Here is a 21,703-nt window from a genome sequence, read left to right as displayed (position 1 = left end):
CAACTCTATCAGGTGTAGTCAAAGAAGCATAGGAAGGGAACGGAGAGGGAGAACATGGAAGAAAGATGCAAGGCTTAGTGCTGGATTTTTGACGAAACCACTAATTATTCCTATGTGCCTGTTTCCTGGAAGCTATTTAGTTATTTAAGGATCTTATGCCTTATGTCACTACTTTATGTTGTAATTGCTTTTAAGTAAGAGTCTTAAAACAAGACTGAATACTAGTTTTAAATTCAAGATGTGAATTAACAGTGGTTTCGATCACAATAATTCCAAGGAGTCACAGTCCAGTGAGTTAGAACAAAGAAACAATTGAAGACACAGTGTGTTGATATTCTAAAAGGCAATCTTAGAAATAGTTCAATTGTATAAAAGCATGCATGTATATGACTAAATTTGTCTCCTTAGAAGCAACGGAAACTATTTCATTTATGTTATTATAACCATAAAATGTGCACAGAATACCTTTCAACCACAAAAAAGATACTCTAAGATGTAAAGAAATAAAGCTACAAAAGTATGTAATTGTATGGTTATTACTAACTACATGCATACATAGAACAACAAAAATCTTTTGTTACAACTGATTTTTCCACTCAGAGTTTAGAAAACAATCAAAATGGTGAAACCTGCAACAGAAAATATTATTCTGTTATACAAATAGAAAATATATGGCTTGCAATGGATGTGATCCCCTGTTTGAATATTTCCTCAAGTTTAAAAACTTCTTGCATATCTGACGGAATTCCTTTATTAAAACAGACTGGCTCGTTTACTTGCTAAAATGTAAATAAAAGAAAGAATATTTCCACAGCGATATTATAAAATATTGAAATAACATTGCCTCAAAGTATCCACTTTATGACCACATGCAATAATAAAAACATGACAGATACTGTATTTCATTCCATGTGACTTTTGGAAAACTGGCAACTTGGAGATTAAGATCTAATTAGGTAAAGTTCACTGGATACCTCTACTCGGCAATGTTTTATGGATGTAGAAATTTAATGCAATGAATAGTCCATGCTTTGATGGTATTTGAATTCCAAGGCTTTAACACAGAATCACAGAATCATCAGGTTGGAAAAGACCTCTGAGATCATCGAGTCCAACCATTCCTATCTGCCACTAAACCATGTCCTTAAGTACCTGTCTTTTAAATACCTCCAGGGATGGTGACTCCACCACCTCCCTGGGCAGCTGTTCCAGTGGCTAATGACCCTTTGGTGAAAAATATCCAGTCTGAACCTCCCCTGGTGCAACTTGAGGCCATTCCCTCTCGTCCTATCACCTGTCACTTGGGAGAAGAGACCAACACCCACCTCTCTACAATCTCCTTTCAGGTAGTTGTAGACAGTGATAAGGTCTCCTCTCAGCCTCCGCTTCTCAAGGCTAAACAATCCCAGTTCCCTCAGCCACTCCTCATGACACTTGTTCACCAGTCTCTACACCAGCTTTGCTGCTCTTCTCTGGACACGCTCCAGATGTCGTTTCTAACACATACTGTTTAGGTAATGTGAACTTTGGCTCAAAGTTGGGGCTTAGACCCACAAGGCGATGTTGAGGTCATGTTCACAGCTAGATTGCACAAAAGCTAAGTCAGACTACTGAATTACCTCAGTGACAATGTCAGGATAAGCAGAAACAAATCATCTTATAATGCAATGTCTGTTCTCAGGCTTTATCATTCACTATGGTGGTAGGCCTAAAGCATCATCATCTTTGGCACGTGATAACTGGTCTCTGTTTAAAGACTTAACATGGGGGTGAAGTAAGGAAAGTCAAAGAAAGGATGAAAGGAAGTGCATATGAGCTACTGGGGAGGGACTGTTTACAAAGGCTTGTGGTGATAGGATGAGGGGCAATGGGTGTAAACTGGAGAGGGGCAGATTTAGACTGGACATAAGGAGGAATTTCTTCACTATGAGAGTGGTGAGGCCCTGGCCCAGGTTGCCCAGGGAAGCTGTGGCTGCCCCATCCCTGGAGGTGTTCAAGGCCAGGTTGGATGGACCTTGGGCAGCCTGAGCCAATGGGAGGTGTCCCTGCCCATGGCAGGGGGTGGAACTGGATGGACTTTAAGGTCCCTTCCAACTCAAACTATTCTATGATTCTATTACACAGAGAAAAAGAGGGCAGTAAACTAAAAGACATCGTGGCTTTCTTCTCTCAAGACAAGAGAAACCTTCATCCAGCAGGGATGGAGAAAAGGGAGTAAAGCAGAAGTGTATTGTAGTATGTTACACAGTGGGACTCTGAAAAAATTAACTTCTCAGGTCTTGTACAGCAACAAAATATTACATGTACTAGTGCCTACTCAAAAAATATTCTCCATGCAACTCTCATTGAGAGGAAAAACTGTATCCTAAATACTATAAGTAGTGAAAATAATTTAAGTTTTTGAATCACACCACTATACAGATAATTTCTTTTTTCAATCTAATGTGCTTCATTTTCCATATTCTTACATCAGTCTTTAACCTAAAAGGAAAGGCCTTTATCTCAGCTTCAAGAGCAGAACAGACATATAGCTACTTGAAAACTTCATTTCAATTTTTTTTTCTGGGCAAACTACAAAGCAAGTGTTTATTCAGTCTTACAATTGAAATCTCAAATGTCCTATCCAGCCAAACTATTAATTTCCTTAATGGTCTTTTTTATTTTGTTTTTCAAATGTAGATTCACCTCAAAAAACCCTTAGCGTACACAAAACAACAACCCCAGATCTCACTGAACAGATGTTTGGGAAGGCCTGAATATGCACGGTAGATTTGACATTTTATATCTACAGGTACTAATCTGCTATAATCAGATATAAGCATAAATCTTTCTGTACGGATACTTGAAGTATGTCATATGCCACCACTGATCCAATTAATCTCCAATAATGCTCATCTGATCAAAGGTCAGGAGACGTGATATTCAGCAAATCACACTCAGAGCAAATAATCACTTGCCTCAGCTGTTGTTTTGCCACTAACCACAGTCTGGTTTGGGTAAGGAAGCACAGCAACCTGCCTTTCTCTACTTTCTGGGAAAAGAAAGCTTCTTGAGATTCTCCAAATATTTAAATTCAACACTGAACTCTGAAAATGATTCCTTCATAACTAAGAAAACAAGGATGGATTTTGGGGGTAACTGAGCATCACTGATGCTGCAGCAAGGGAGTAGATGTCCACACAAATGCCTATATGTGCTATCACTTACACAAACCTGTTCTGAAGAGGGAGGGCAGGCACCAGTAATGGCATGAGGTTTAACAAGGCCAAATGCCGGGTCCTGCACTGGGGCACAACAACCCTGTGCAGCACTACAGACTGGGGGAAGAATGGCTGGAGAGCGGCACGGAAGAGAAGGACCTGGGGGTGCTGGTTGACAGCCGACTGAACATGAGCCAGCAGTGTGCCCAGGTGGCCAAGAAGGCCAATGGCATCTTGGCTTGGATCAGAAACAGTGTGACCAGCAGGTCCAGGGAGGTTATTCTCCCTCTGTACTCGGCACTGGTGAGACCGCACCTCGAATACTGTGTTCAGTTCTGGGCCCCTCACCACAAGAAGGATGTTGAGGCTCTGGAGCGTGTCCAGAGAAGAGCAACGAAGCTGGTGAGGGGCTGGAGAACAAGTCTGACGAGGAGCGGCTGAGAGAGCTGGGGTTGTTTAGCCTGGAGAAGAGGAGGCTGAGGGGTGACCTTATTGCTCTCTACAACTACCTGAAAGGAGGTTGTGGAGAGGAGGGAGCTGGGCTCTTCTCCCAAGTGACAGGGGACAGGACAAGAGGGAATGGCTGAAGCTCCGTCAGGGGAGGTTCAGGTTGGATATCAGAAAAAAATTCTTCACAGTAAGAGTCATTGGGCACTGGCAGAGGCTGCCCAGGGAGGGGGTTGAGTTGCCTTCCCTGGAGGCGTTTAAGGAACGGGTGGATGAAGTGCTGAGGGACATGGTTTAGGGAGTCTTAGGAATGGTTGGACTCGATGATCCAATGGGTCCTTTCCAACCTTGTGATTCTGTGATTCTGTGATTCCTTTGCTCCATTCTACAACCCCTTACAGGCAAAGTGTCCCATATTGAGAAGACCTGAATGTCTGTTTTGTCACAGCAGCTGTAGATTTAAGGCAATTTCAAAACATCCAACGTACCTTGGATTTTATCAACAAAGGCCAGTATCATTCCAGGAACTACACTCCATAATATCTCTCAGGACTAAATATACACCCCAGTCCTGGAAAGGAGTACAAACCCAAATGTTAAGCCCTCCTCCCCTTCCATGGGAACTGACTCGGCAAACCCTGTTTTCTGAATTCGTTGCAGAGCTAGGTGTCATGTGTTACTTCAGGAGGGTACTTTGTCCAGATTTCCAGTGTTACAAAGCCCTTCAGTTGATTTCCAGAATAACATAATAACTATGTTCTCCATTAACAAAGAAATGGTGGCTGGAAAAAGTGATTCCATGTTTAACTCTTCTTGTTAAAGGCAGCAAAAGCAAGGTTAGCCACAGATGTTCTGTGCAAGGTACACTACCCTCAGTTTTGTTCTAGGGCCTCGACAGGTAAGAAATTAATCATCAGCTGCAATTCTGTATGCACAGAATGGAGGTATTATATACACACTTTTGTTTATAATATACTCACAAAACCCAGAAAAAGATTCTTTTGACCTCTTCCACATAAGCTGAAAACAGACTATTTAATGGCTTTAAATTGGAGGGAGGAAGACTAGACATAAGGAGGAAATTCTTCACAATGAGAGTGGTGAGGCCCTGGCCCAGGTTGCCCAGGGAAGCTGTGGCTGCCCCATCCCTGGAGGTGTTCCAGGCCAGGTTGGATGGGCCTTGGGCAGCCTGAGCCAGTGGGAGGTGTCCCTGCCCATGGCAGGGGGTTGGAACTGGATGATCTTTAAGGTCCCTTCCAACCCAGACCATTCTATGATTCTATGATTTCAAATCTGCTTCCAAGTCACCAACTTGTGTCACTCCTGAAAAGTGTCACGTCTAGCAAACGAAAGTGGTGGCTCCATTGGTGGTTGAAACAGACCTGATTATATTTAAAGTTCAAGTTACTGTGCAAATTAAGCTCATTCAGTATGAAACATATCTTACTGTTTTTGAGTTTCTGGCCTACTATGGAACACGCTGGCTCATCATCTTCATCTGCTGATGGAATGGTTTCTATCTTTGTTTCAGCACACTCAGCTTTTGCATTAAAGAAGTGCCTTTTTTGTCAAGCATCTGTGGATGTATTTGACATTTAGGATATAAAACCCCCACCTCCTGCTTGCAAGAGTCAATTCTGTAACAGTACTTTTCCTGATTACTTGTTGGATTTTTCTGCCTCTTCAAAAAACATTTAAATCTTCATTCAAATCAAAACGGTCAAATAAACCATATCAATGTCAAGGGCTTTATTATGTTCAAGATGACATTAATGCAAATAATGCCCGTGCTGAAATCATATGGAAAAAGCTAAGATGCAATGCTAAGCATAACCTTCATATTCTGAAAGGCATGGCACAGTAAAGAGAACCGTGCACTGTCTTATTCAGATCAAAGCGATGATTTAGGAATGGTTTACAGTTTTTTATTATGTTGACAAGCTTCATTTTCTACACATACTGAGTTAACTTCTCAACCTGAATATGCTGTATCTGCATTTAGCTTCTCAAATCTCTGTACTGTCAGATTCAAAAGTTCTGCTAACATATCATTGGCACATAGGTTTGTTCACTTGAGATAGTTCTTAGCTGTTACTCCAGTTTGGAAAACAACCTACAATCTGAAAAAAAGCAAAAAAGAAAAGGAGAGAGAAAAGTAATAACTACAACTTAATTTCTGCCAGATTCTAGGGCAATGTTTTCTGAAGTACAGATTGAAAATACTTTTCAGCCTTGCATGGTGAAAAACTTCTCTGCACTGGTCAGAAAAAACAGCTAAAAATAATAGAATTAGATGAGACAGAGGTATCCTATATGGATACACACAAAATAATACCGTACAAAGCCTCATTTGAAGTGCTGTTGACAATCATCATCACCAATGTTTAAAACTGGACAAGGAATAGGGTGAGCAGGAACAGAAAGCCTGTTTTCAAGGGCGTCACAGAACAAAACTCAGATCAAAGAGGTTACTACTACCAGACAAAAGAATAAGACAAAAGTATTGTAGCTAAAGAACAGGAAAGCGTGAGACAAACTGATTTACTCCTGCTAAGAATAAATTTAGATGAAAAGCAAAAAGAAAAAAAGATTCATAAACTGCTTTCTGTAAAAAAAAAAACAAAAAAACAACCCAAAACTGGTATCCCTAAGTATTTTAATGCAACGTCTGCCACTTTATGATAACATTTATCCTATATGAACACCTGCAATACACAGGAAAATCTTGTTAATTTTGGTTGGGTTAAGGGGCTCAGGGGCTCTTGGAATCTGTGCTAGGATTTATTCTTGCCTCAATTGCTTATTCTCATTGCTGTTATTGTTACTCTACCACCAGTACAGCCACTATTAACTCTACCTATACCACAGGCTCCATCCGCTTATAACTTCAAGGGTACTCAACAGATGTTTCTTTCCTCAGTCAAATGGTGACCCAAGTCATTGTATTTCCATGTATAATATCCCACGGCACAATCCTGCATGATTTGATCACAATCTAAACTCTTACGAGAAAGGTAGATACCTCGACTTCATCATAAAATAGCTTCAGTAAGAGCTAGAAACAGCACAGACACACGATCTAGAGCCTAACTGATGAGTGCAAACTCTGCAACTTGCAACATCCACCCTCAGGAGGATGAAGCATCTTGGACTGCCACCATCACCCAACCTGTGTCCATATTATGCTCCTCAGGCTTGCACAGCCAGCCTTCACTGAATACTCACTACATCAGCCTGGCCAAAACGTACACAGTTACGATAAACAGCAAACAGTATTGTAATTTTCAGTTAAAAATTAAGTAAGGTATTGAAACTATTCTTTCTGCTTCTACGATCCAATGCTATGTATGCTCACAGGTCAAGTGAAATATTGGATGTGTAGAGGCTCCTTCAAAAGAAAAAGGCTATAGTAACTATATCTGGGGAAAAAGTATTTAATTAAAGTATGAGGAACTTCTGTCTTGAAGATGAGATTCAGCCACAAACTCCAATTTCTCCCATGTGCAACCACAGAATCATAGAATCATAGAACAGTTTGGGTTGGAAGGGACCTTAAAGACCACCTAGTTCCAACCCCCCTGCCATGAGCAGGGACACCTCCACTGGCTCAGGCTGCCCAAGGCCCATCCAACCTGGCCTTGAACACCTCCAGGGATGGGGCAGCCACAGCTACCCTGGGCAACCCAGGCCAGGGCCTCACCACCCTAATTATGAAGAAATTCCTCCTCATGTCTACTCTAAATCTGCCCCTCTCCAGTTCATACCCATTGTCCCGAGTCCTATCACTCCATGCCTTTGTTAACAGTCCCTCCCCAGCTTTCTTGTAGCTCCTTTCAGGTACTGGAAGGTCACTATAAGGTCTCCTCAGAGCCTTCTCTTCTCCAGACTGAACAACCCCAACTCTCTCAGCCTCGCCTCATATGGGAGGTGCTCCATTCCTCTGATCACCCCTGTAGCCTCCTCTGGACCCCTTCCAACAGCTCCATATCCTTCTTATGTTGAAGATTCCAGATGTGGACATAAAACTCCAGCTGAGGTCTCCCAAGAGAGGAACAGAGGGGCAGAATCCCCTCCCTCGCCCTGCTGGCCACACTGCTTTGGATGCAGCCCAGGACACCGTTGGCCTTCTGGGCTGCAAGCGCACATTGCTGGCTCATGTCAAGCTTCTCATCAATCAGCACCCCAAGTCCTTCTCTGCAGGGCTGCTCTCAATCACATCATCCCCCACCGTGTATTGAAACCTATCCAAGAATTGACAGTTTTTCTATGAAATTTGAATGATCTTCTTGGTTCAATCAGCAATATCCATCTGGCTGATTTGCACAATGTAATGCTGACAGATAAGGTAGAAGCAGGACTGTACGTCCCTCCACGCATCACTTTTTAGGGAACCATGCCATTTAATTTTACTGTTCATGGAAAGAGTGTGTTCCAGTAGAGTAAAAACTAATTAATTCCCAAAGAAAGGAAAGTATTGTCAGTCTTCCTTTAGCATGTAGTATAAAGTAGATGTTCACATCTTTCTAGGAACAGACATGCAACATTTCCTCCTATCTCTTTCCTGCTTCCTACCAAAGATAAGAGGAGTGGATAGCGACTGTGTGGAAAACAGGATGTTCTCAAAAATTAAGTCTTCAGATGTAGAGAAGTTCCTTGTCCATCTTCTCTCAGGATGGACCTGTAAACCTTCACCCCACTGTTACCGCACAAAACAATCTCCATTTCTTACCAGTGTCAGCTGGTAAGACACTAATGACCAGCGCCAGCTTTCACCTCAAGCCAATCAAGCACAGGGCATTTTGCCACAGTATGGAGAGAAATCCTCTATATCTATCACTTCCTTGAGGTTCTTAGAAGTTCCGTTTGGCTTCTATCAGTAGTAATGAAGCAGAAGCTCCCATACTCCAAAGGCTTTTTTAGACAAATAGATAGGAAATGAATTTTAACTTGCCTTTGTCCTACTATTTGAACAAAACAGAAAGAAAACATTATCTAATGCAGTATACAGTTTTGAAACAACTTTTAAAGCATATTTTTCATAAATACACAAAACCGTTAAGCTGCACACTTTCCAAGGGCCTTGGACAAAAGAATTAACCTACACCATTTGACATCTGTAAGTTCACACGAACAGTTTCACATTTGAACTGCAGTGAATTAGAATTATTGCCTTAATGGTGCTTTGCACTTAAAAAAATAAATGTAGATTGCACTGAGATTTTTCTAACATTTTGCTCTAATTTCCTAATTTTTACTCCGAGCCATTAAAAAATGCCGAGAAAAAACAGGATTCCCCGCGCCAGTATATCTGGTTCATACCTAGCATAACAGCTCTCTGCCAATGCATGCACATATCAGAAAGATCCCAATTTCATCTTAGCACATCTGACCTCAATCTCTCTGTGTCTTGTTGTATTTTGAGTTAGCTGATTATATGTAGTAAGCTATTTGTTTCAGTATAACCAGCGAAGTCCTGCACATTACATATTTTCCTCTCAGCTTGCACACAACATAAGCCATAAGCAGCTTGATTATCTGTCTTATTACATTCACAATAGTAATAGTACGATCCTAGTAAAAGTGTATCAGGGATATAAATAGCCTCAAAAATAATTTCCTGGGATTTCCTGGGTTTGGTTAGTATTAAGAAAGAACTCATAATAGCAAGAATACTAATACTGTGGGGGACCACCAGATGGATGTTTTACTCTTCCGGAAACTAAATATAAACATGTCATAAGCCTTGCCACAAACCCCACAAAAATAGACCAAGCTTAGCTAAAAGTCTTAAAAAACAAACAAACAAACAAAGGTACTTTAGTTACTTTCCCGGGGGTTAACTTCTTTTTGTTTACTAAATCAGTAGACAAAGTCAGGAAGGATTATGACAGATACATCATGTACCTCAATTTGTAAAAATACAAATGCCTATTAGTCCCACTGAGTGGGCTTATTGATTTTACAATGTATAAGCTGCTAGAGTTCCTCCTCAAATTATAGTATAGAAGGAACAGATTACTGCACAGCTTGATGAGGGTTCTTGCTTACAACGTGAAACAGTTCTACTTGATCCTACAGGAAATCTCCGCCTTTCTTGGAAAGGAGTAATTCATGAACTGAAGAGTGGAAAGAGGCTTTTTTTTTCAGTTCCAAATACACAGCACACATTCACAGCACCTAGAGGAATATGCACATATCTGACTTTATCTGAGTTTATTTTAATTATTTTATCCAGTTTTCAGTTAATTATTGAAATCACTATATTTTATTCATTATAAAAAATGACTACTCCACTTCCCCACGAAGGCACACAATAGGAGAACGATTTAATTAACCAGTTAACTTCCTTAACTACAAGGAGTGAGTAACAGCACAGAAATATCACAGGAAAATATGGGAATTTCAATTGAATGAACAGTTTCCTTTAACAGCACTCCAACAGGTGGAGCAGATTATTCTCTTTATCTCCAAGTTCTCATACCCCACTAATAGACTTTTAAAAGCGTACAGTTTTATGCCTATGAAAATGACTCAGGGCCAACATTTCTGAAATATCAGTTAGTCTCAGTGACAGAAATAAATCCTGTTTCCATGAGTGACCTCATTCCCAGTTCAAAAGCAAAATGTATTTTCCCCCTCGCTGTGAACCGTGGAGTCTTTCTCCATTCTTAAAAACAACAGGTTTGGGATTCCTTCTCCCTTCCAGATCTATGCAGATAGCATGGTACAAAAAAAAAAATTATGATCTTACTTAACCAAAAGTTAAAAGCTTTTCAAAGAATCATAGAATCATTAGGTTGGAAAAGACCTTAGAGATCATCAACTCCAACCATATCTGTCCACTACTAAATCACGTCCCCAGGCACCTCATCTACTCGCCTTTTAAACTCCTCCAGGGATGGGGACTCCACCACCCCCCTGGGCAGCCTCTGCCAGTGCCCAAGAACCCTTTCTGTGAAGAAATTTTTCCTAATGTCCAACCTAAACTTCCCTTGATGCAGCTTGCGGCCATTCCCTCTTGTCCTATGACCTGTCACTTGGGAGAAGAGCCCAGCACCCACCTCTCCACAACCTCCTCTTAGGCAGTTGTAGAGAGCAATAAGGTCTCCCCTCAGCCTCCTCTTCTCCGGGCTAAACAACCCCAGGTTCCTCAGCTGCTCCTCATAGCCCATGATCTCCAGCCCCTTCACCAACTTTGTTCCCCTCCTCTGGATGCGCTCCAGCCTCTCAATGTCTTTCTTACAGCGAGGGGCCCAAAACTGAACACAGAACTCAAAGTGTTGCTGCACCAGTGCTGAGTCCAAGGGTACAATCACTTTTCTGAGATTCATTTTTACTACAATTCAAGTTGAGAAATAAATCTGTAGAATAATGACAGCATTTCAAATCATCTTGTTCCAGAACAGACAGAAAGAAGCAAAGACTGCAATATTGATAATATTCTATAGTCTTTCTGACAATATAGGAAAAGCAAAAATTCGAATATTACACTGTGAAAAAGTTAGCCTGAGACCATAGAGACACTTGAATTATATTGGGTCCCAAACTGAATAAATACTTTGACATTATTATTGCAGTGTTTAATCTTAATTACAATAAAAATGCCCAAGTCAAAAGTTGCTCATTGAGACGAGATCTGGGCATGCTTACATTTCTCTTATAATAGAGTTGTCATAATTTTTTTGTCAGTGGGTATTTCTAAATGTGGAACTGCATAGTTGCTACAAATAGCTGTATGTTAGATTTCCAGCTTAATTTGAGTTGTTCCAAAATAGTACTAGTTTTGTTAAAACTAAGTTAAGAGAAGCATATCAGGAAAATGAAGCAATCGCTTCAATACACATTTAGAAAATCAAGCTTATTTTTAAGTTGCAAGCAAGTAGAATAACGCTCTCTTTCAGCAGTTCGAAAGTTCTGTGGCTTTCCTATATTGTTTTTAAGCAAGCTCAGCACTACACATAATTAGAGGTACTAATTGATGCAGAGATAGCTAGAGTGATGTCCATATTCCAGGTTACATTCTTTTATACTCATGAATTTGATTAACATTAACCTACAGGGTAGTAGCTCTAAAGATAACAAAACCATAAGACAAATAGAAACTGAACTGCAGAACAGGCATGCAAATAAAATAAGTGAAATAGGTGAAGTCACGAGTAAATATGCTATTGCCCACGGAGAGCTGCAAAGCAGATTTTTTTTGAAGTTTTTACCTCAGAAGTAGCCTACAAATTCTTAGTCCATATAATTGTGTTGGCTTAGTTAACACGCTTAACTAGCAATAGAAAACCCCGTAACGAACTAACAAAAAGAAATTCACATACAGACCCTCCAGCTTCCTTAACAAAATACACTACAGGAAGCGTGGAAGAATTTTCACAGCAAACAGATTTTCATAGATGTACCGAACCATCTGGGATTCATAGATTACCGAATGAAACATTGAGATCATCTCTGAAATTACAGGGGCCAGACCTGATTCCTGGAGAACTGTAACCGTGAAAAGCAGCGGATCCAAGAGGGATTTAGTTAACACAAAGCAAGTTTACCACAGCATCATGGTACCACCTCATCAAAAAGGGCTGATGTTGTCTTAGCTGTTTTAACATAGAGTAGGATATATAAGAAGGTTAAAATAAATAAATGAATAAATAATTAAAAAAGTTAAGTACTGGAGTTTTGTCCAAATTTGTTATGGCTTTTAGGAGCCCAAATCTCATTGATGTCAGTGAGCTCACATCTCAGATTTTGCTATTTGTAGAACTATTTAAAATCTGAGAGGAAAGAGAAAATGACTTATGACAAAGGGCTCATCAATCTGTTCAGCAATCAAAAGAGAGATCAAGGAAGATCAAAAGGTGATTTGATTACAGCACAAGTGTCTCAAAGAGAACAAGAGTGGAACAAAAAAACTCTCTGGGTAGGGAAGGGCTCTTTAACATAGTGAAGAAAGCCACAACAAACATCACTGCCTAAAAGCTGCAGATGAATTCATACGGGAAGGAATGAGTTTTTAAAAATGAGGTTGACAAATCACTCAAACCATCATTGAAGGAAAGAGGGATTTTTTAGCTTCTTGAAAACGGTGACAGATTTCTCATCTGCCTCTGTGTCTTCATCAGTAGGCTTGACATAAAACATCTTTCAGTATGTAGGAATACAAATATATCCCTCTCAGGGACATGGTTTAGTGGCAGATAGGAATGGTTGGACTTGATCTAAGAGGTCTTTTCTGACCTAGTGATTCTATGATTCTAATGAGTCAGTAACAATCTGTCGATATCTTCATATTATTTTCAAAGTGAAAAGTTTCTGTCAAAAAAAAAATTAGTTACAATTCGTATTCTGGGTTTTTTCAAAGTTCTACTGTAATCAAGTTTGGGTTTGATGATTTTATGCACAACAGCTTTAAAGGTTCAATGTCTGCAGATAGATAGTTTATTCAGTCCAAAAAAATCAAAAGAAGAGGACATGCATTTTCCCCAAGGTAAAATTAAATTTAAAAATAGTTCAGGTATCTGTGGAAGGTAATAAAGTCAGTGTTCCTGAAAGAAACCCCCCAAAAGCCTCAAACACTTTGGCTTTATGTGCCTCAGTTCTTATGAGTTATGCACATCATATGACCACTTAAAAGACACAACAAGCATCATTATTTTCGCCTAATTATGACAAAATACCTATGCTGTTAGAACAAAAAGCGCTTTTGTGTTTACAACAAGCATTTTGTCTCTCAGTATTGTAGCCATAGATCCACCCTCTTGTTCATAAACATTCCTTAAAGGGAACGGATTACTGAGCAGAGGCAGAACGAGACACCAAGCAAACATGCATCCTGAAGGCCAGAGAGCTTGAGGCCATGACTATTTTTGATAATTTTGAATGAATAGTGAAAGAACAGCATTTGGAAGAAAAAAGTTTTTTGCTTTTTCATCCCCATTTCTGTCCCAAGTTTGTTTCTTGATAGTTTCAGTACCTTGGGAACTTCTATTGATTCTTTTCCAAAAAAAAAGTGAAAAAATACCTGATTTTGGATTCTGAACTAATTGCCTGTTAATGATTCAGTTCTCACCAACATTCACGCAGCTCCCGCTGTTACTAGCTGATCGCCACTCCTTCTGCTAGCAGTTCAGCTGGGAAACAGCATCACTGTAACGCTTTCAGAATCTTACAGTAGTCAACAAACTGTTAGGAGGTCAAACGGAAGTCAAGAAACCACTTATCTGTGGTTTTGGTTACTTGCTGCTTCAAGGCAGAACTCCAGGCAGAAATAACTAGAAATCATAGCACTAATGGAAACCTAATATCATAGAATCATAGAATAGTTTGGGTTGGAAGGAATCTTAAAGCCCATCCAGTTCCAACCCCCATGCCATGGGCAGGGACACCTCCCACTGGCTCAGGCTGCCCAAGGCCCATCCAACCTGGCCTGGAACACCTCCAGGGATGGGGCAGCCACCACTTCCCTGGGCAACCTGTTCCGGGGCTTTGCCACTCTCATCATGAAGAAATTCCTCCTTATGTCCAGTCTAAATCTGCCCCTCTCTAGTTTATACCCATTGCCCCTCATCCAATCACTACAAGCCTTTGTAATAGCTAGGATTAGGTATTCTGGAGTGACAAACCATCAACCTACTGCATCTAAAACAAGTGTCCTGATAAAATAAACTTCTCCTGAGTCTACAATGCCGAAGCAGTGCACTGAAGAACCATGGGTCATTTATATTACAGATGCGGTACGGAACTCTGCAGAAACCTTCTAACCAGATAACGTATAACTAGATCGTGGTAAAGCTTAGAAGGATCAGTCAGCCCTTTATTAGATTGTAGAACACAGAGGAGACAAGCAGAGAAATGAAGCAGAGAAATTCTAGTAAAGGAGGAGGCATGAACTTTCATATTCATAAGCAAATCTAATTTCTTTATCTGAACAGTTCCCAGAAAAATCTCTACTGCTGTAGTAACTTCATAATTCACAGAATCACAGTAACTCTATGAGCCATCAGGGCCTTTTTTTTTATTCCAGCACTGTAAAAGGTCTCTGCAAATTATTATATTTTAAAATAAAATCTGTCATATTTCAAAGTTTCTGCAAACATTTTAAAACATTACTGAATCTCATTTTACAACTAAATGCATTACCTTAAGTATTATTCAGTTACATGAAAACAATCTTCTTGCATTTGAGTTCAAGTATCACATTATCAGTTTAGAAAAACATGTTTTTCATTTAACATTCTTCTTGCATTTGAAATAGGCTATATTACATTACCTATCTAGATAATTCAGGTCCACATAAAATAATTAAAAATGTTTCACTCACAAGTCTAGCTCTTCTTCATCTAATGAAAAGAATTAATGCTTCATCCTTTCTACTACTTTTGTAACTGTTGCAAAACCAAAGCGTCATAACACAATGCCAACCTCTCCTCTCCCAGCCCAAAAGCAAGCCCTTACTACTGGCAATCCAGACCACCTTGTCGTTCAGCATAAAAGCCTAACCCTGCATGAGCCATTATAACTAAAATGTAGCTTCCCAAAGATTAGTTTAATGCACTATTTTATTAGTTATTTAATAACCTCTTTTTAAAAAACAGAAAGATGCAACAAATGCTGAACCTTTATTTCAGATCACTGTAGAATATGGAAACAGGGAATCATAGAATCATGGTTTAGGTTGGAAGGGACTTTAAAGATCATCCAGTTCCAACCCCTCTGCGATGTCCAGGGACACGTCCCACTAGATCGGGCTGCCCACAACCCGCACATTGCCGGTTCCTGTTGAGTTTCTCACCAACCAGTACCCCCAAGTCCTTCTCTGCAGGGTTACTCTCAATCACATCATCCCCCATCCTGTGTAGAAATCACAGATTGCCCCGACCCAGATGTAGGACCTTGCACTTGGCCTTGTTGAACCTCATGAGATTCGCACAGGCCCACTTCTCCAGCTTGTCCAGGTCCCTCTGGATGACATCTTGTCCTTCTCAAGTTGAGCTAGGGGAGGTTTGGATTGGATATTAGGAAAAATTTCTTCACTGAAAGGGTTGTTGAGGATTGGAACAGGCTGCCCAGGGAAGTGGCTGACTCATCATCCCTGGAAATATTTAAAAGATGTGTAGACGTGGTGCTTAGTGACACGTTTTAGTGGTGGATTTGGCAGTGCTAGGTTTTGGACTTGATTATCTTGAAGGTCTTTTCCAACCTAAATGATTCTATGTTCCTGTGATTTTCAAGTGGTGCACGTGATGTGTGAAAATGTGTGTACATATATATATATACACATATATAAATATATATATGGAATATAGAATGCCTTGGTCTCCATTTTGATCCAGGCAGAGACCGCTAAAATTTTTATTTACCAAACTGACATTATATTTCATGGGAGAAATAATTTATTTCACTAGCTGTGAAAGAGCTAACAGTCTTTTACCTCTGAAAGAGAAGACTCCTGGTGGGAGACAACACTGTAACAGCCAAATGAACACAACCACTTTTATAATAACTGTTTTTCCTAACAGATCACAAGTTTCCAGATGATGGGCCCCACAGTTCAAGAGTTACATTGCAATTACTACAGAGTAAGATTCTCTCATTAGAGCTGAAACTGCCTCAAACTTAAGAGAATCAGAACAGAACAATGAACAAGTAGTATCTTTTTAGTATAAGGCAGAGTTAATACAATATAAAAACCTCAAGGAATATAACTGAAATGGAAATCTGTGTTTATACCAGCATAATCAGATATGACCTGTGGAAGCACTTTTTAATTAAAACAGGAGTTATAGTACCTTGCATAAGAACTTGGACATCAGCTTTCTTTTTCACTTCAATTAGTTGGTAACATAAAACAATTTTTCTACTTTCAGTACGTTTACCAAGCTTACTGAATAAAGCAAAAGAACTTCTGCTGTTCAGAAAAAGATCGTTTTTGGAATGTAAAGGCAGGGAATAAGATTCACGTTTATGAAATCTTGTCAGGAGAGCATACAATACCTGAGTCTCATTTTAACACATGGACAATAAAGAAAAATATATGTGGTCAGATATTGTTATATGTTTTACAAAATATGTCTATGACTTCTCAGATTCCACGCTGCATTAATAAAATATGTGTAAGCTTAGTACTTACCCACAGAGTCACAATCGTTTGGAAGTTCAGGATAAAGTTTGTTTGTATTCTTTTTCACTGAAAGAGAAAATAAAATAGTAAGTTATATGATATACTAACATAAAGTGTTATATTTCATACATTGCTTTTCAAGTACATCTTCAATAGCTATAAAATGATTGCAGTTATCTAAGAAGCAGTACAGAAGAAATAAACAAGGACTGTGCCGTACATCCTTGTCTACAGAAATAAATCAAGTTAATAGGAGTTGCATAGTAAAGTCTCCGTTTCAGTGTGAGCACCTTGGTAGACAGACTGCTACGGAGCTAAAACTCTGCCTCCTCTACTCTAAGACCTCTACCTATAAAAAAATATTCAAAACCTAAAAAAGAAACTAAGTTGTCTAGAAATCAGAAGTTTCTAGAAGTACGACTAGCAGTTTCTAGTAGGCCTGTTCTTTTTACTAAGAAGTTTCACTGTACCATGGGGCTTCTATGTATCCAAGAAACACTAAAGCTTCCTTTGAACTATGACATACTTCTGTAATTACACAAACGCTATCTCTATAGCAAATCTGCCAGAGAAAAGAGGTTTGTTATTATAAAACAAACAAGCCAAACCTTTACCCTTTAACACTGATGGCACTATCCCAACATCCTTTCAGTGTTTGCCCAAGGAATTACAGAATCATAGAATAGTTTGGGTTGGAAGGGACCTTAAAGATCATCCAGTTCCACCCCCTGCCATGGGCAGGGACACCTCCCACTGGCTCAGGCTGCCCAAGGCCCCATCCAATCTGGCCTTGAACACCTCCAGGGATGGGGCAGCCACAGCTTCCCTGGGCAACCTGGGCCAGGGCCTCACCACCCTCATAGTGAAGAAATTCCTCCTTATGTCTAGTCTAAATCTGCCCCTCTCCAGTTTATACCCATACCCGCTCGTCCTATCACTACAGCCTCTGTGAACAGCTCCTCCCCAGCTTTCTTGTAGCCCCTTCAGGTACTAGAAGGTTGCTACAAGATCTCCTCAACCTTCTCTTCTCCAGGCTGAACAACTCCAACTTTCTCAGCCTGTGGGTGCTCCAGCCCTCCAATCATCTTTGTAGCCCTCCTCCGGACCCGTTCCAACACCTTCATATCCTTCATATGTAGAGGATTCCAGAACTGGACACAGTATTCCAGATGAGGTCTCATAAGAGGGGAACAGAGGGGCAGAATCCCCTCCCTCGCCCTGCTGGCCACGCTGCTTTGGATGCAGCCCAGGACACCGTTGGCCTTCTGGGCTGCAAGCGCACTTGTCGAGCTTCTTATCGACCAGCACCCCAAGTCCCTCTCTGCAGGGCTGCTCTCAAGCACATCATCAACCATCCTGTATTGAAACCAGGGATTGCCCCAACCCAGGCGTAGGACCTTGCACTTGGGAAGAGTATTAACAACATGTCTTTATAGACACAGCTACTGCTATAATAATTGCATAACGCTCATTAGCTTTAATGCTCTAATTTGAGATGAAGAATAAATAAATCACTATCAAAATATTTTTAACCTGGTGGTGTTGGTCTTACAGCAGGTTTAGGTGGCTCTGGTCTCGATGATGGTCTAGTGGGAAGGTCATTTACCTAAAACGTACAAATTTTTATTAAAAGGTTGTATCACATCTGGAAGTCATTTCTAATTTCAGAGCCTAGAGGTTTGTCAAGTTACACCAAGAAAAAAATTACATTTTCTCCACTGAAATTGCATGAACATGAGAAGCACACTAAAAAAAAATAGTGGCATACATGACTAAACTAATTCACCATGGGTTTAACAAAGATGAAAATAACTGATTGTCCATCAGTAACATCAGCATCTAAAAGAAAACATCATCTGCAGTTCTCAGTATTATACTGAAATGCGATTGTTTGAATGGAAGAGAGAAAAAGTAGAAAAACAAAGAGTATTCACATCAAACTCAGTATGGTCATTATTTGCAGATTAACTTGATTATAAATAGTTGAACAAACTTTACTAACCATTACCTCAAAATTGTTTATGCATTATTATAAAAACTAGGCTATGCTTTGTTATTCTGGAGGATGCAAAGCAAAACCAACAACATTCTTGTCCAGAAAAGCCTACCAGGGCAATATTTGAATGTAGGACTCATGTGCAGTATCTGCAATGTGTTATGCTTTAAAGCATCCAGTAGAGAATTTCAGAGTGCCACATGAACATCAACAACACTGATAACCATGAACAGTTCAGGAAGAGAAAAAGCTTATGTGAAAAAAGGGCGTACAAACCCTTCTTTGTTCCCTTACAGCTTTTCCTGGATTATTTCTTTGCTCTTCATTTTCATATACTTCAGTGAAGGATGCTAGAGTTTCATAAAGATCTTCTGCTTGAGGAGGAAAAGGCACATCACCAAGCAAGATGGCACTAGCACGAATATCCTGCCCATAAAACCTGATAGACAAGAAAAGAGGCCGGGTATTAGATCATCATTATATTTCAATGTCTAGATAAATTCATTTTGTGCAAATGTTCTCCTGCTCCTCCCTGGTCCTATATTTCTCCTACAGCTCATCTATTGAGAAATGACAGAACTAGTTCAACGCTGTCAATTTGGCATCATAATTAATTGTAGGAAACCTGAATGCCCACCTACCACCTTATTTCAAAATGTTCTTCCATCAGGAATATTTTGTTCCCAGTTACACGGTACGCATCAGCTAGATCATTTGAAACCCAGTCACCCAGCAAACTAAAGAAACACATCACTTTTTCAAAACACTGTAATAGACTCCTAAATGATGCAGTAAAATTCCTTAATGGAAACACTGGAACCTCAATTCTATCACTGGAGACAGCTAAAACTTAATGATGTGCTGTCATTAAAATCAGTATTGGTCTTTCCAGGTATTAGCAGTAACAAAGTTTTCATAAACACAGAACACACAAGCGCAAGACACTCAGCGGTTCCTTGGATTTTAGACTTAAATTTTAGACTTCGGCTGCACAAAGGAAGCTGCATTCCACAAGCTGGGCATTTTCAAATTCAGTGATGCTCTAAGCCCGATTTTCTTTAATTTCTAGTGGCCTAGAAGAATATGTCTCATTAGAGTGGTGAGGCCCTGGCCCAGTTTGTCCAGGGAAGTTGTTGATGGCCCATCCCTGGAGGTGTTCAAGGCCAGGTTGGATGGGTCTTGGGCAGCCTGAGCCAGTGGGAGGTGTCCCTGCCTATGGCAGGGGGTTGGAAACAGATGATCTTTAAGGTCCCTTCCAACCCAGACCATTCTAAGATTGTATGATTCTATGGTTATGCAGTAAATGCCTCAATATCATAGAATCATGGAAGCACTAGGTTGGAAAAGACCTCTTAGATCATTGAGTCCAAACATTCCTATCTGCCACTTACCCATGTCCCTGAGCACCTCGTCTACCCATCTTTTAAATACCTCCAGGGATGGGGAGTCAATCACCTGCCTGGGCAGCTTCTGCCAGTGTCTGATGACTCTTTCTGTGATGACGATACCTATCGTCTATAATGTCATACTGGGTTTAGATGGAAAGGTTTTGGTGGGGCTTCACGGGTGCCTTTTGTGAGAAGACATGTGAAGTTGCCCCTGTGCCAGACAGAGGGAGAACATATTGGAGAAGGGTAAAAAAGTTGCACAACAGCAACTGGGAGAGATGAGTGAGAATACGTTAGAGAAACAACTTTGCAGACACCAAAAACATTGGAGAAGGAAGGGGAGGAGGTGTTGCAGGCGATGGAACAGAGATTCCTCTGCAGCTCATGGGGAAGACTATGGTGAGGCAGGCTATCCCCAGCAGTCCATGGAGGTTAACGGCGGAGCAGATATCCACCTGCAGCCTGCGGAGGACCCCATGCCAGAGCAGGTGGATGTGCCCAAAGGAGGCTGTGACACCATGGAGAGCCCGCACTGGAGTAGGCTCCTAGCAGGACGTGTGGACCCCTCGGGAGGAGCCGGTCCAGTGACCCTGTGGGTGACCTGTGCTGGATCAGTCTGTTCCTGAAGGACAGCACTCCAAAGAAATGCAGTCTGTGGGAAAAAAACATGCTGGAGAAGTTTGTGACGGTTGTCTTGTGTGGGAAGGACCTCATGCTGGAGCAGGGGAAGAGTGTGAAGTAGGAGTGTCAAAGACAGCGTGTGATAAACTGACCACAACCCACATTCTCCATCCCCCTTTGCTGCTTGGGAGCAGAAGGTAGAGAATTTGGGATGAAACTAAGCCTGATAAGAAGAGAAGGGCAGGAAGAAGGTGGGTTTATTTAGATGTGTTCTTATTTCTCATTATCAGACTCTTTTTTTAACTGGCAATAAGTTAAATTAATTTCCCTAAGTCGAGGGTTGGGTTTTTTTGCCTGAGACAGTAATTGGTAAGTGATCTCCCTGCCTTTATCTCAATCTATGGCTTGTATTTTTTCTCCTCCCATCCTTTTAAGGTAGAGGAGTGACAGAGCAGCTGGTGGCCAGTCAAGGTCAACTCCCCAAAGATATACAATCTCTAAACATTCAGCATCACCTCAATACTCCTTGCTAGACATGTAAATTGAAGAAAACCTTGTCCCCAAGAAACCCTAAACTCAGCACAGTATGTTCTCACAACAAACTCTTTTTCCAAGTTGAACATGTCCTAGCTCATGCCTTCACTGAATCTTCTAGATTTGAAGAAAACTTACTTGCGATTTGTTTCTTTCCTTTCGATTAAACAGGTTCCTTCCAGAGACACACCTGCAAACAGACCTCGAGATTTGCAGTATGTATAGACAGCAGCGGAGCTTCTCAGGGCAACATCTCCTTCTAAGTTTCTAGAAGGAAAAAGGTTTTGGTTGATATTCTTTAATACAGCTTCGCAATATTAACAGCAATTGTTTTTTTCACTGTAATCCTACCAAAAGTCAGAAAGACTTTCACTTCCTTCTGGTCCTACAAACTCTG

At 40.5% G+C, this 21,703-nt stretch overlaps 1 protein-coding gene across 2 annotated transcripts in view; it reads right to left on the bottom strand.

Annotated features, from left to right (window-relative positions):
* SH3YL1 (SH3 and SYLF domain containing 1) overlaps positions 1-21,703 on the bottom strand; it is a 56,561-nt gene that overhangs the window by 13,286 nt on the left and 21,572 nt on the right. The window contains exons 7-10 of one of the 2 annotated variants that reach the window (XM_054061202.1): positions 21,445-21,573; positions 19,040-19,202; positions 18,301-18,373; positions 16,777-16,833 (exon numbers count right to left, since the gene is read on the bottom strand). In XM_054061202.1, coding sequence (XP_053917177.1) covers positions 16,777-16,833; positions 18,301-18,373; positions 19,040-19,202; positions 21,445-21,573 — 422 coding nt within the window. The remainder of the gene's footprint in view (positions 1-16,776; positions 16,834-18,300; positions 18,374-19,039; positions 19,203-21,444; positions 21,574-21,703) is intronic. The other variant, XM_054061203.1, reaches the window with a different exon arrangement.

The sequence above is a fragment of the Cuculus canorus genome, chromosome 3, assembly GCF_017976375.1.
Source record: "Cuculus canorus isolate bCucCan1 chromosome 3, bCucCan1.pri, whole genome shotgun sequence".
NCBI lineage: Eukaryota > Metazoa > Chordata > Aves > Cuculiformes > Cuculidae > Cuculus > Cuculus canorus.
The sequence above is the reverse complement of the archived record's forward strand: the minus strand, read 5'-3'. Positions and strand labels throughout refer to the sequence as shown.